Raw genomic sequence first — 15,493 nt, forward strand, 5'->3', positions numbered from 1 at the left:
TAAATATTTGGAATTACAACAGTAAGAAATATATTCCAGCTCTTGGTAGTGATAAAAAAAAAAGCAAAAAAATAATTAAAATGTAAAATAAATACAAAGCATGGTACCTCTCCCTCCTGGCTCCCGGCACCATGATCTCTTGGCAACAGGCTGTCACAGGAACGAGAGGAAGGCAGTCGGGTGGGAGGCGGGTAGCAGAGGGGTTGGGTCTCAATGCTGGCAGCCAACGACAGACCATCGCTGCTGGATCGCGGGCGACGCAAACTCTGAACGTGAGCTCCTACATTGGGGGAATGTGTACATAAAGAGAGATCATTTTATATTTGATACAATAGATTTAATTATCAATTAAATTAAAAGGTCTATTCTTTGATAGTAATGGTATTTCATGATATGCAATGAACCCTGGATAAAATTTTAATTTAAGTGTATTTGATCATGTAGTGATGGCTAGTTTTGTGTGCAAGAAGATCCACAAAGTATTGGAGTGTAAATATGGTCAGGCAATTGTCCAAGACAAATGCAGACATAAACAAGGCAGTCCTTGCTAGAAAACACCATAAAACAATCTTCTTTCACTACTAGGGCACTTTTGACCAGGTAAATATCATTGCACACAGATGGTTAGAGAAATGCGTAAAACCCTAGAAAATGCAAGGACGAGACAAGCTTTGTGAAGGTGAGCCCCTCTCCAAAGCAGAAAGCTATTTCAGAGTCAACTTTTTCAACCAACTCTATTCTATATCTATAAAATATTTTAAAGACCCCACACAACCACCTACATGCACCCACATAAACACACTCTCAGACATGTCCTTTGCTTTCCTAGTCCTATAGAATTGATTTGAAACCCCAAATAACTAAATCGTAATTAACACAGAACTGCAACTTCAATGTGTAACATCTTACTGTAAAAAACAAAACAAGGAAAAAGTCACTTTTAGAGTAGAAGCATTAAAGTGACGCTGCAGTATCCATCTTCTAAATCTTTACTGTGTATTGGCATTCATTGTGTTCAACAGATTTTCTCAAGATTGCCTTTCTGCACAAAAATGTTTTTGAGTCAGTTTGGGAACCACTGGTTTATGGGATCGTTACTTCGTTACTTCACTCTTAAAATAATTACTAATTATTAATTACTAATGATTACTTTTGCTCCGAATCAATTGTTTCATGGTCACGATTCCTCTAGTAGTTGTTTGGCTTGGTTCCAGGCTTACAACTTTTTATATATGGATTTTCTGAAACATCAATGGAGTGAATGGTGGGCAATTCACTTCCGGAAACTGAGCCGTTCATAAAGCGGGCAGTCACTATTGAGCCTTGCCACGTGGAGTGTATGCCTTGCCACGTGGAGTATAAATATCAGGACTGTTACCGATTAGGACTGCTGTTATATTTGGACCATTAGTACTATTAGTAACTTATTTCTACTGCAATTATGGACTGCTGTTATAATTATCATGTTATCACTTTTTAAAAACTCGTTAGCATAGTGCTACTCCATGTTAGCTTTGTGTAGATAGATGTGTACATATGTGTAATTTATTATCTCTTCATAATTTGTCTCATCTCTTTCTTTCTAACAAATCTCTTTTTCACATTTTTGGTCCGATTTGCTGACGAGGCTCTGGGGACCCAGTGATCAACTCTAGTTCTGGAGTGTGTACCTTTTGTGACTTGTTGATTTGATTCTGTGATTGTTCTGTCTCAAAGCTATTCATGGTTCTGAAGAATAGCCTTGCTGTTAAGGACCTCGCTCCTTTCCTCATAACCTAAGTAACAAATATGTTTATAATAAGTAAACTATTTACGACTCAAATACATTTCATTGGTAATATGAGGTGTGGCAGATCCAGTCGTAGATCCAGATCCAGTGAGTAGTAATTGATTTTATTATGCTATGCTAATGCTATTGCTTATGCTATTATGCTCCTTTCAACAAGTTAATATAGGCCTCCCCAAAACATGTTTTTAAAGTATTTAGCTAAAAATACCACTCAGATTATGGATTTTACTCATTCTAACATGCCATGAAACCATCCTTTTCCAAACCGCTCTGTTTCAGTGGGTGGCTCCCCAGGCCCCTAGTTCAATGGGGTTCGAGCACAAGTTCTGTGAGCCAATGGGGTTTGAGCTTGACTTCCGGGTTCCGTTGTATTTAGTCCGTAAACTTTCATTGATTTCACCTTATCAGTCCACCAAAATCTGTTTCTGAATAAATTTGAGGCAAGAAATAAGCAATCCAGTTTCTGAATCTTAACTCATATTAGATCTACAAGGCCTAGTTTAAAAGTTATTTCAGACTTTCGATGCCGTGCTTCAAGCTTGTGCGGGACACGGTGCTGGGATACCACATGCAGGGATTTTTTGTTTCATGTAAATGTCAGACAATTAATTAAATACATCTAAAATAAAAAAATACACTTTTTATTGGTTTTGTTTGGAGAAACGCAAAGCGGATTGTGTGCCGCAGTCTTCCGGCTATCTACAGTTTATTTATTATTATTTTTTTTTTTAAGAAAGAACCACAGCAGAATTATTTTTAAATACATGCATGCATTTCCCTCGTCTGCAGCTCTTCACAGACAGTTGGTATTAATTCCTTTTTCTTTGAAAACATTTGTGCTGGTTTGTGGAAAAAAAACAGAGCAGTTTCCAGCAGCGCTTGTTATTCTCCAGTCATGGGTGGAGTTACTGAGGTGGGGAGCGATTCTAATTCTACTGGGACACCAAGTGACGTACGAAGGAAATCTGAAAGGCTTGTTGAATCATATTTTTCTGAAATTGACAGTCCACTACCATCATACAAATGTTTCTTGATGTGGCCTATTGTCCAATATCTGTAAATGTCAATGGTAATGGTGCTTGGTGTGTGCTTTGTGGATATACTGAATGTGTTTGTGCGCCTCAGAGTAAAGGGAGGGTCCATAAAAAATGTTATTCAAATCTTGCACCAGCCCCTCATAACAAGCTGCCACCACTTATCATGCATCCATTCCTTTAACAAAAATTAAACAAATAAATAAGAGAAACAAAGCACTTCCAATCCAACTCTGGACAATACACACTTTGAACACACCCCACTTCCTATTGGCTACTAGAAGTGAGTTTTCACTTCCCTAAAATGTCCCCCCCCCCCCCCCCCCACCATTTAGATACGTATTATAACTTAGTTGAAGAAAATTGTAACATGAAAAATTTTAATTCAGACTCAAGGGCAGTTTTTAAATACTTTTTTTTTTTTTTTTTTTTTTTTAATCTTAATTTCGTCTTAAACAAATCTTTCATCATTTCAATACTTAGTGACAGAGTACATTGACACAAACCTGCACCGCTGTGCTGGGAGGACAGACTCTCCTCACTTTTGGCTGACCTCAGAGTCACGCTGTCTACATGGCAACCTGTAAACGGATGAAAAGAGATGAAGATGATGGAGCGGAAATAACATGTGAAGAGAAACCGAATTGAGCGAAAACAAAAGACAAGAGCAGTACATCACTGATAATCAGGGAAAAAAACTAAATGGCTTGTGGTGACATGGTAACAAAGACCAGCATCAGTGTGTCAACATGTGTGAGCTATTAAAGTCAAATGACATACCAACATGTGACATGTTCGGCTGGAACAGAGAGCTGATTCTCATCGGCTTTCGCATTGGTTTCCCAATAGCAAAAAATGTTTTCCAGCTTCCCGCAGTCTTCCTTCCTTTCAGACCCCGCTTACCCCTGGGAACAGTTGGACAGGTGGAAGGAAGCAAAGGACAGGAGTTGACAAAGGGCTGACATATTGTTAGCATTATCTACATTACTGTGAAAATAGGCACATTTATTATTTGGGCAAATATCTTATTTGTGCCACACTAGAAAAGTGAAAGTTATCACTTAATACTTTTAAATATATTGGAATTAATTATATCACCTCCATGGTTAGTCACTAATCAGAGCTGTCTATTCAAGCTGTAATCGCATATAAAACCAACAAGTGGCTGGGGCCGTCTGCCACCCTCTGTTCTGTGGTCCCCATGCTCGGCGGCTGGGGGCTGACCAAGGGCCTGTTGGGGGCACGGAGCTGCCCGGCATGGCAGAGGCACATGGCAGGCCGCTATGCGCCTGTGGCATGTCGCTGTAGGTTAGGTGCCACCAGGTACGGGAGGTGGGCGTGCTAGGGCCAAAACTCATACTCGTAGCTCATACACTACTCACAAAAAGTTAGGGATATATATTTAAATCCCACTCATGTTAGCTTCGAATACATACACTCGCACACCAATCCTACTCCGGACAACAGTCCACCAGACCAGGGTCTGCTGGGCAGATGGAGTGCGAGTGATTCGGGTTCGACTTGCCTGAAGGACTCGCACCACCACACCCCGCAATTTTAGGTGCTCCGCGCTGAGAACAATGCTACGTGGAAAGGCGCTCGTGGCCGTGTGGGGCGGGGCGAGGTTAGGCATGGGGGTTCCGTCGGCTCGTCTGCAGGGTCGGGCGGTTTGGGCGGGGTGTCGGTCTGTTGGTGCAGGGACTGGATGTGGGCCTGCTGTCTGTGCCTGGCGCCCGCGGCCTGGTTTCTGTGCCAGCGTCTTGTGCCTGCACTTGGGGGTGGGTTGTATGTGTGTGCCCTGGGATGCGGGGTCTCCTCGTGCTCCCTGGGACTGGGTTATGCTCCTCTGGGCCAGGCGTGGGGGTTGCTCTGCGGGTCTCTGGCTTCTCTGGAGGCCCGGAGGTCTTCTGTGGCTGCAGGGCAGGGTGCTCGGGGCTTTCCTGTAGCTGTGGGGTGTCCACGCAGCTGCTGAGCTCAGGGGATGGGGGGCCTTCGGGCCCTTTCCGTTGCTTGGAGGTGCCACAACATAATACCAACCTTATACAACATTCAAGAGGTTTAATTGTCACATACATATACATACTTTCATACATACAGTGGGGCAAAAAAGTATTTAGTCAGCCACCAATTGTGCAAGTTCTCCCACTTAAAAAGATGAGAGAGGCCTGTAATTTTCATCATAGGTACACTTTGACTATTAGAGACAGAATGGGGGGAAAGAATCCAGGAAATCACATTGTAGGATTTTTAATTAATTAATTGGTAATTTCCTTGGTAAATTAAGTATTTGGTCACCTACAAACAAGCAAGATTTCTGGCTTTCACAGACCTGTAACTTTTTCTTTAAGAGGCTCCTCTGTCCTCCACTCGTTACCTGTATTAATGGCACCTGTTTGAACTCGTTATCAGTATAAAAGACACCTGTCCACAACCTCAAACAGTCACACTCCAAACTCCACTATGGCCAAGACCAAAGAGCTGTCAAAGGACACCAGAAACAAAATTGTAGACCTGCACCAGGCTGGGAAGACTGAATCTGCAATAGGTAAGCAGCTTGTTGTGAAGAAATCAACTGTGGGAGCAATTATTAGAAAATGGAAGACATACAAGACCACTGATAATCTCCCTCGATCTGGGGCTCCACGCAAGATCTCACCCTGTGGGGTCAAAATGATCACAAGAACAGTGAGCAAACATCCCAGAACCACACGGGGGGACCTAGTGAATGACCTGCAGAGAGCTGGGACCAAAGTAACAAAGGCTACCATCAGTAACACACTACGCCGCCAGGGACTCAAATCCTGCAGTGCCAGACGTGTCCCCCTGCTTAAGCCAGTACATGTCCAGTCCCGTCTGAAGTTTGCTAGAGAGCATTTGGATGATCCAGAAGAGGATTGGAAGAATGTCATATGGTCAGATGAAACCAAAATATAACTTTTTGGTAAAAACTCAACTTGTCGTGTTTGGAGGAGAAAGAAAGCTGAGTTGCATCCAAAGAACACCATACCTACTGTGAAGCATGGGGGTGGAAACATCATGCTTTGGGGCTGTTTTTCTGCAAAGGGACCAGGACGACTGATCCGTGTAAAGGAAAGAATGAATGGGGCCATGTATCGTGAGATTTTGAGTGAAAACCTCTTTCCATCAGCAAGAGCATGAAGATGAAACGTGGCTGGGCCTTTCAGCATGACAATGATCCCAAACACACCGCCCGGGCAACGAAGGAGTGGCTTTGTAAGAAGCATTTCAAGGTCCTGGAGTGGCCTAGCCAGTCTCCAGATCTCAACCCCATAGAAAATCTTTGTAGGGAGTTGAAAGTCCGTGTTGCCCAGCGACAGCCCCAAAACATCACTGCTCTAGAGGAGATCTGCATGGAGGAATGGGCCAAAATACCAGCAACAGTGTGTGAAAACCTTGTGAATACTTACAGAAAACGTTTGACCTCTGTCATTGCAAACAAAGGGTATACAACAAAGTATTGAGATGAACTTTTGTTATTGACCAAATACTTATTTTCCACCATAATTTGCAAATAAATTCTTAAAAAAAAAAATCAGACTGATTTTCTGGATTTTTTTTTCTCATTTTGTCTCTCATAGTTCAGGTATACCTCTGATGAAAATAACAGGCCTCTCTCATCTTTTTAAGTGGGAGAACTTGCACAATTGGTGGCTGACTAAACACTTTTTTGCCCCACTGTATATGCAGCGAAATGTCAATGCATGCCGGTGATTGTGCACAATATGTTTTAGACTAAACACAATAGCTACATAATTTTTACTTGACTAACTAACTGAAACTAACTGATTCCTAAAATGTAATGCAGTAAGTAGAGTAATATAGAATAAAATAACTCAGAAAGAAATACAGAGTGGGGTTACAAAATAGAAATAAAGGGAATAGACGTTTATGGGATAGGCTATTATGTACAGTATATACAGATATGTGCATTAAAGCGGCATGTGAATAAAGTGAGGTAGTGTGTGCGGAGATATACAATACAGTATACAACAGTATGGCGCAGCAATGCAGTAACACCGAACAGAACAGCAATACAGCACAGTATGCAGTTACTCAGAACAGTGACACAGTATGTGGTACAGTATGCTACATACAGTACAGTAAGTCAGTGGGGCCTGTGTGTGTCTCAGTAAAGATTCATGGTGAGTTCAGCGTTGACAGCTCTTAAGGCTTACGGTTAGAAAATTCGTCTCAGTCTCTCTGTTCTCGCTGTGTGACTGCGGAGGCGCTTGCTCGACTGCAGCAGCTGGAACAGTACGTTGTTGGGGTGGTGAGGATCCTTCATGATCCTGCGGGCTCTGCTACTACACCTCCTGGTGTATAAGTCCTGCAGGGAGGGGAGGGTAGTTCCAGTGGTACGTTCAACTGAATGCACCAGCCTCTGCAGGGCCCGCCTGTCCTGAGCAGTATAGTTCCCAAACCAGGCAACAATGTTGCCTGTCAGGATGCTCTTCACTGCTCCAGAGAAGAAGAACTTGAGGATCCCCTCCAAGGCCCTGAATTTCTTCAGCTGCCTGAGGTGGTACAGAAGCTGCCTTTCTCACCAGAGTGTCTGTGTGTAAAGTCCCTTTTAAGTCCTCCGTGATTTGGACTCTCAAGAGCTTGAAGCTGCTCACCCTGTCGACAAAAGTCCCATTAATCACTAGCGGCGCATGCGTCCTCAGTTGTAATCCTCTCCTTAAGTCCACAATCAACTCCTTAGTTTTGCTGACTTTCAGGAGGAGGCTGTTGTCCTGTTGACCTGTCCTTCCAGTGACAGGTCAGCCACCTCCTCGTGGTAGGCCTTATCATCGTCATTGATGAGGCCCACCACAATGGTGTCGTCAGCAAACTTGATGATGGTGTTTGTGCTGGACCTGGCCCCACAGTCAAGTGTGTACATGGAGTACAGTAGGGGGCTGAGGACAAAGCCCTGGGGGGATCCTGTGTTCAGAGTGAGGGAGCTAGACATGTGCCTCCCTACCCTAACCACCTGGGGGCGGGATGTGAGGAAGTCCAGGATCCAGGCACACAGCGGAGTGTTCAGTCCTAGCTCCCGCAGCTTGACAGCTAGTCTGGTGGGGACTGTGGTATTAAAAGCTGAACTATAATTGATGAACAGCAGTCTCACATAGGCCCCCTTCCAGCCATCAAGGTGCGTGAGCGTGGTGTGCAATACCTGGCAGATCGCGTCACCAGTGGATCTGTTCTGCTGGTAAGGGAACTGCAGTGGGTCTAAGGTGCAGGGGAGGGAGGCACAGATGTAATCCTTAATCAGCCTCTCGAAACACTTCATGACCACCGAGGTGAGGACCAACGGACAGTAGTCATTCAGGCAGGCAGGAGAGGCGTATTCGGGACAGAAACAATAGTGGACCTCTTGAAGCAGGACGGGACCACCGATTCAGCCAGGGAGGTGATGAATATCGTAGTGAGCACCGGGGCTAGCTGGTTAGCACAGGTCTTCAGTACTCGTCCAGATATGCCATCTGGGCCTGCAGCTTTCCTGGTGTTCACATGCATCAGAGCCCGCCTAATGTCATGCTCAGACACAGAGTGCGTTCTCATCCCCAGCAGTTTAACTCCAATTAGCCGGCGAGCTAGCGGTGCTGTTGCCAGACTCAGACCGTGCATAAAAGGAGTTCAGTTCGTTAGCTAGGGAGGCGTCCACACTCCTGGCTGGGGAGGGGCTAGTCTTGTAGCTGGTCCGCAGCCCTCCCGTTGCTCCATCTGTAGCTCACTGTGTCCCTGTACGTCCGTTTGGCGTCCTTCACCACCCTTCGCATGTTGTGCGACGCCGCTTTGTAATTTTCCATATTTCCGGATACAAAACAGTCATTGTAAATGGCCGCGCGAGCATTCAGAGCGCCACGGATGGACTTTTAGACCCACGGTTTCTGGTTCGGAAATATCCGAACTGTCACTGTGGGAATGATGCTATCCGCTAACATAGCTATGAAGCTCGCAGCTACTTCTGTAAACTCGCTGAAGTCAGTGGAACTTGATTGGAACATGTCCCAGTCGACGTCAGTAAGAGCGTCCTCTGATTGGTCCAACCACCGCTTTACGTCCCTCGTCAATACCGGTTCACGCGCCATGCATGGCTTATATACAGGAACCAGCGGCCTGATCTGATTTCCCGAAAGCAGAAAGCAAGACGGTCTTGTATCCGTTCTTGTATGATGTGTAGCAGCTCTATCTCCCCTAGTGGCACACGTGATGTATTAAAAGAAATTAGGTAGAACTTTTTTTTAAGGTGCGCCCTGTTTAAGTCCCCAGCCACCACCACAGCAGAAGTACGCACAACACATCATATAGGTCCGATAGTGGTGTATCGGTGTCCCCTTGCAGTGGAATATAAACGGCCATGATGATGACCGTGCTGAAATCCCGGGGGAGGTAGAATGGACGGCATGAGATGGTCAGCTGTTCCAGGTTTGGCGAGCAGGAGCAGGCGAGAGTCTTGGTCTTGTTGGGGTTACACCAGCGGTTGTTTATCATGAGGCAGACGCCTCCACCCTTGTATTTCCCCGACTCCTCCGACCTGTCGGCACGGAATACGGAGAAGGACTCGGCTGGACGTATGGCGTGGTCTGGCACCAGCAGATTCAACCATGTCTCTGTCAGGCAGAGGACAACAGTTTTTCGTATCCCGTTGCAATTTTATTCTCTCTCGAAGGTCATCCATCTTGTTCTCCAGAACATTGAACATTGGCAAGAAGGATGCTTGGCAGAGGTGGACGGTAAGGTTGCGTCCATATTCTGACCCGAATGCCGCCTCGTTTACCACGGTGCTTCCTCCGTGGGCTCACCCGTGGAACAGCGACTCCATTGTTGATGTTGTTGAGAGCGCTGGTGCGTAAAATCTTCGGCGGCCACTCTCGATCCATGGATAAAAAGTCCCAAAGTTGTTCTTTCAGGGAAAATTTTATATCCACGAGTGCACCAGAACCAATTGGGATAAATCCTGTACACTCACCGGTGGACACCTTACACACACACAAACAGGCGGCCCCATCACACACACACACACGCACACACCACCACACCTGCTTCGAATGCACCCTCCTGGTTGCATTCCTCTCCTTTCCTCCCTCATTTACTGCCATAACTATGACAGGAAGAGGCCACACGCCCATTTGGTGTTCCAGTTTCCCTGGACCTGATAAACTCTGTTTTTCAATACATGTCTTCCAATGTTTGTTTCCGTGTAAATGTTGTTTTGTTCGGTGTTTGATTGTCTCACCCATGGTGAATCTCCCCCTCTTGGAGTAGTAATCAGTTGTTTATAGACCCAAACATGGTAAATACTTCTCCAAAGAGGGGGATTGTTGGTGGTTCCTTATAACCAAAAACTGTGCTCTTGTCATTCTACAGGTCATCCACAGGACAAAGTTATTGCAGCCATTCTTGATGATTTAAGAATTAATAAAGAGTTGCATTGCAGGTTGAGAACTTGAACTCCACTTGCAGACTGACTCTGTCCTAGATGCAATGGCATACAAATACTCTGTGTTGCATGCATGCTGACAGCACAGGTTTAAAAACACACACACACACACACACACACGGTAGCATTGAAAGTATTGAACATATCGAGCACCGCGTGTCGATTACGCACATTTGAGTATTTTTCAAGCTTATAGAGCTTGTGCGTAATCACTGGGTGTCATGACATTTCACTGCATATATGTACAACCGTATGTACGTGTATGTGACAAATAATCTCTTGAACTTGAACTATCAACATTTTTCTCAGTAAATATATTTCTGATGGGGCTATTGACATGAAACATTCACCAGATGTCGTAACAACCTAAGTAATCCACGCATACAAACAAATGAAAACATATATGTCCATAAATTACGTTATGTGTAATAAAGTAGAATGAAACAGGGAAAAAGTATTCAACACACTTGCTGAAAGTTCTTTAATACTTTTGAAAAGCTTTTGTTGGTAATGACAGCTTGAAGACGCCTCCTGTTTGAAGAAACTAGTTACATACATTGCTCAGGTGTGATTTTTTCCCCATTCTTCCACACAAACAGTCTTCAAATCTAGATTTTCCGGGGGCCTCTTCTATGAACTCTGATCTCCAGTTCTTTCCATAGATTTTCCAATTGGATTCAAGTCAGGTGATTGACTGGGCTATTCTCAAAGCTTTATTTTCTTTCTCTGAAACCAATGGAGAGTTTCCTTGGCCGTGTGTTTGGGATCATTGTCTTGCTGAAATGTCCACCCTCATTTCATCTTCAGCATCCTGGTAGATGGCAGCAGATTCTTATCAAGAATGTCTCAGTACCTTTCTCCATTCATCCTTCCTTCAATTATGTGAAGTCTGCCAGTACGATATGCTGAAAAACAGCCCCACACCATGATGTTTCTACCTCCAAACTTCACTGTTGGTATGGTGTTTTTAGGGTGATGTGCAGTGACATTTCTCCTCCAAACATGGTGTGTGCTATGACATCCAAAGAGTTCAACTTTGGTCTCATCTGACCAGGAGCACCTGGTCGTGGCCGGTTGATGGTGAAATGATGTTCTTTCCACTTCCGGATAATGGCCCCAATGGTGCTCACTGGAACAATTCAGAAGTTTAAAAATACGTATGTAACCAATGCCATCAGTATGTTTTGCAACAATAAGGTTACGACGGTCTTGATAGAGCGCTTTGGTTTTAGCCATCATGAGATACTTCTTGTGTAACACCATGGTAATGAGAAACCTTTTTATAGGCCACCAATTAGGACTAAACCAGCTAATATTAAGGGGGGCAGGATTACTACCTAAATACTGACAGATTTCAGCTGGTTTCTTGGCTTCCCATGCCTTTTTGCACCTCCTATTCTTCATGTGTTCAGTATTTATTCCCTGTTTCATTCCACTTTATTACACATAACATAATTTATGGACATAAGTTTTGATTTCATTGTATGTGTGGATTACTTGGGTTGTTACTGACATCTGGTGAAAATTTCATGTCAATAGCCCCATCAGAAATATATTTACTGAGAAAAATGTTGACGTGTTCAATACTTATTGCCCCCGCCACACACACACACACACACACACACACACACACACACACACACACACACACACACACACACACACACACACACACACACACACACACACACACACACACACACACACACACACACACACGGCTTTCGGGTGAAATTTATGGAAAATGTAAAAAGCTCACGCGACAGTGATATTATATCATTAAAGTAGGGCATTTAAGTAGAAGCATGCAATGGTGATTTCCTCATCTCAAACAATTTACTGAAACAAAAGCCGACAACAGTGGTGGGTATACCACAACAAAAAATGTCAACGTCTCAATAACTTCACTTGCCGTTCAGGATGAACCTAAAATGCACTATAACCTTTACAGGTGAACTTAATTTGACCTTCTCTAAACTTTTGAATGCACATGTCCAACTGTTCAATGTTCCAGTACTTTTTGCACAACTTGCTGTTCTCTCACAAGGAGCTGAACGGCAAAATTCACAACAGGTGTTTGATCCATGAATCGACCAATACATTTCCTGGTTCAATTACAATTGGTATTTAAACAGTCCTCTTCATCATGCTGTTCACATTTTGACATCATGAGACCAAGACGACGCCTAACAATTGATCAACAGTACCTCGCCCTTGCGAGGCTTCAAACAGGATGTTCTCAGAGGGAAGTGGCCACTGAGCTTAGAGTGTCACAGAGTGTTATCAGCAGGTTGCAACAGAGATACACAGACACTGGAAGAGTCACAGAAAGGCATAGAAGTGGATGTCCTTTGGCCACATCCCACACTGATGACCGCTTCATTGTGAACAGTGCCCTGAGGAACCGGATGATGAATGCCACTCAACTCGAGCCACATTGAAGGGAGGTGAGAGGCACCCAAGTGTCACGTCAGACCATTCGAAACCTTTGACATCAGCGTGGTCTGCGTGCTAGACGACCTGCAAGGGTACCTGACCACACCACCAGGCACAGGCATCATCGTCTTGCATGGGCCAGGGAGCATTGACGCTGGACGAGGGACCAGTGGGCCTCAGTGCTGTACTCTGATGAAAGTCGATTCACGCTGAGCAGAAATAATGGCCGCCAATGATGTTGGAGACGTCAAGGAGAGCGCTATGCATCAGCCACTGTTGTCACCAGACGAGCCTTTGGTGGTGGTGGTGTACAGTGTGGGCAGGTGTGTCTAGTCAATACAGAACTGCCCTACACTTGGTGAATGGTACAGTGACAAACCCACACTACCTGAATAACATTAATCCAGTCATTGTGCCCCTGCTTGAACAATACAGGCCTAATTTCATCTTCATGGACGACAATGCTCCAGCTCATCGAGGTTGCATCATTAGGGAACGGCTGCTGGAGACTGGGGTACCTCAAATGGAGTGGCCTGCACTTTCTCCAGACCTGAATCCCATAGAAAACCTATGGGATCAGCTGAGTCGCTGTGTAGAGGCTCGTAACTCTATACCCCAGAACCTCAATGACCTGAGGGCCGGCCTTCAAGAAGAGTGGGGTGCCATGCCTCAGCAGACAATAAGTCGACTTGTGAACAGCATGAGACGTTGTTGTCAAGCTGTAATTGATGCTCAAGGGCACATGACAAGTTATTGAGACATTGACATTTTTTGTTGTGGGCCGCCCACCACTGTCGTTGGATTTTGTTTCAATAAACTGTTTGAGATGAGGAAATCACCATTGCATGCTTCTACTTAAATGCCTTACTTTCATGATATATCACTGTAGCATGAGCTTTTTTTCATTTTCCATAAATGTCACCCGAAAGCCAAATATCCCTAACCTTTTGTGAGTAGTGCGCACACACACACACACACACACACACACACACACACACACACACACACACACACACACACACACACACACACACACACACACACACACACACACACACACACTTTATTAGGTACACCTGTTAAATTGCTTGTTAACACAAATAGCAGCCAGCCAATCACATGGCAGCGACTCTTTGCATTGAGGCATGTAGACATGGTGAGGATGGTTGCTGAAGCTCAACCTGAGCATCATAGTGGGGAAGAAAGGGGATTTAAGTGACTTTGAAAGTGGGATGGTTGTTGGTGACGGATGGGCTTGGTCTGAGTATTTCAGAAACTGATGACCTATTGGGATTTTAACGCACAACCATCTCTAGGGTTTACAGAGAACGGTCCGAAAAAGAGAAAATATCCAGTGAGCGGCAGTTGTGTGGATGAAAACGCCTTGTTGATGTCAGAGGTCAGAGGAGAATGGTCAGACTGGTTGGACTGGACAATAGAAAGGCAACAGTAACTCAAATAACCACTCGTTACAACCAAGGTATTCAGAATACCATCTCTGAACGCACATGTCGAACCTTGAAGCAGATGGGCTAAAGCAGCAGAAGACCACAACAGGTGCTACTCCTGTCAGCTAAGAAAAGGAAACTGAGGCTACAATTCGCACAGGCTCACCAAAAATGGACAATAGAAGATTGGAAAAACGTTGCCTGGTCTGATGAGTCTCGAGTTCAGCTGCGACATTCAGATGGTAGGGTCAGAATTTGGCATAAACAACATGAAAGCAGGGATCCAGCCTGCCTTGTATCAACGGTTCAGGCCAACAGGTGAATGTTTATATAAAACCAACAAGTGCAAATTACTATGGAAGTTTTTGGATTCATAGCATTTAATTTTTCAGCAGGAAGAGTTGATCCATTTAAAATAGTTTCCGTTGAGTTTACAGACCCTGACAAGGTGACGTGGAGTGGAGCCAGAGAGACGTTACCAATAAGTGATATCTTTCGTATGTTACAGATTTCAAGTAAAGGACTCGTGCAATGGCATCGTGAATGTATTGAAGCATGCATCATTGTCATCATGCAAAGCTTCGATTCCAGAAATCGGACCCGTGACTCAGTTTCAATTTTGGCCCATGTGTATTCAAGAAGCACCAGGTTGGGCACTCCCTAATCACAGAAACAATGTAACAGGACGGTCTGGCTCCAAACCATGAAACACAGTGAGATATTGAGTAGGACAATTGTGAGTCTGACTTAATATTTCGAGGCCACAATTCAGTTTTATAGTTTTTTCCCCCTATGTTTTTTTCTCTGTTATTATGAGTTTACTGAAGCAACCCATCAGTATGTACAGTTTACCTTGACAAAAGAAAAATGGGATGTTGTTCAAATGCATTGATGCATTAATTGAAGTGGCTGATGATCATTGATGATTGAACTCTAAAAAATTAAATAATTATTGTCATGTTTGGACGTAAGGCACATACATTCATCACATGGAATTTTCCTAATTTTGGGGAAGAATTCATGATTTTCATTAATATGTATGTATGTATCTATGTATGTATGTATCGGCAGTTTATCCTTTGATTTTAAAGGTTAATTTTAAAATTGTTTAAGTTAAAATCCTCCCCTGGCGATCTTACCAGGCTTCCTGGTCCTCCTGGTTTCTAAAACGTTTGGCGCAGTTTTTGCAACTTCTCTATAGTAATGATAATAATCCAACGTGTCAATTTGAACCTTGAACATTTTTTCTTTTCCTCCGCAGGTGTCCCTGTATGGGCGTTCACTGTGGCAGTCGAAAAAAAACATATGTTGAAATTTGAACTGAATGCAGAAATTG

The 15,493-nt window shown here is 44.1% G+C and overlaps 1 protein-coding gene across 1 annotated transcript in view; it reads right to left on the minus strand.

Moving 5' to 3' along the window:
- arhgap33 (Rho GTPase activating protein 33) overlaps positions 1–15,493 on the minus strand; it is a gene marked incomplete at its 3' end in the record, with an annotated part of 76,963 nt that overhangs the window by 15,897 nt on the left and 45,573 nt on the right. The window contains 3 exon segments of the mRNA XM_080004897.1: positions 108–278; positions 3,319–3,404; positions 3,604–3,728. Coding sequence (XP_079861023.1) covers positions 108–278; positions 3,319–3,404; positions 3,604–3,728 — 382 coding nt within the window.

This window comes from Zeus faber, assembly GCF_960531495.2.
Source record: "Zeus faber genome assembly, chromosome: 8".
NCBI classification, from domain to species: domain Eukaryota; kingdom Metazoa; phylum Chordata; class Actinopteri; order Zeiformes; family Zeidae; genus Zeus; species Zeus faber.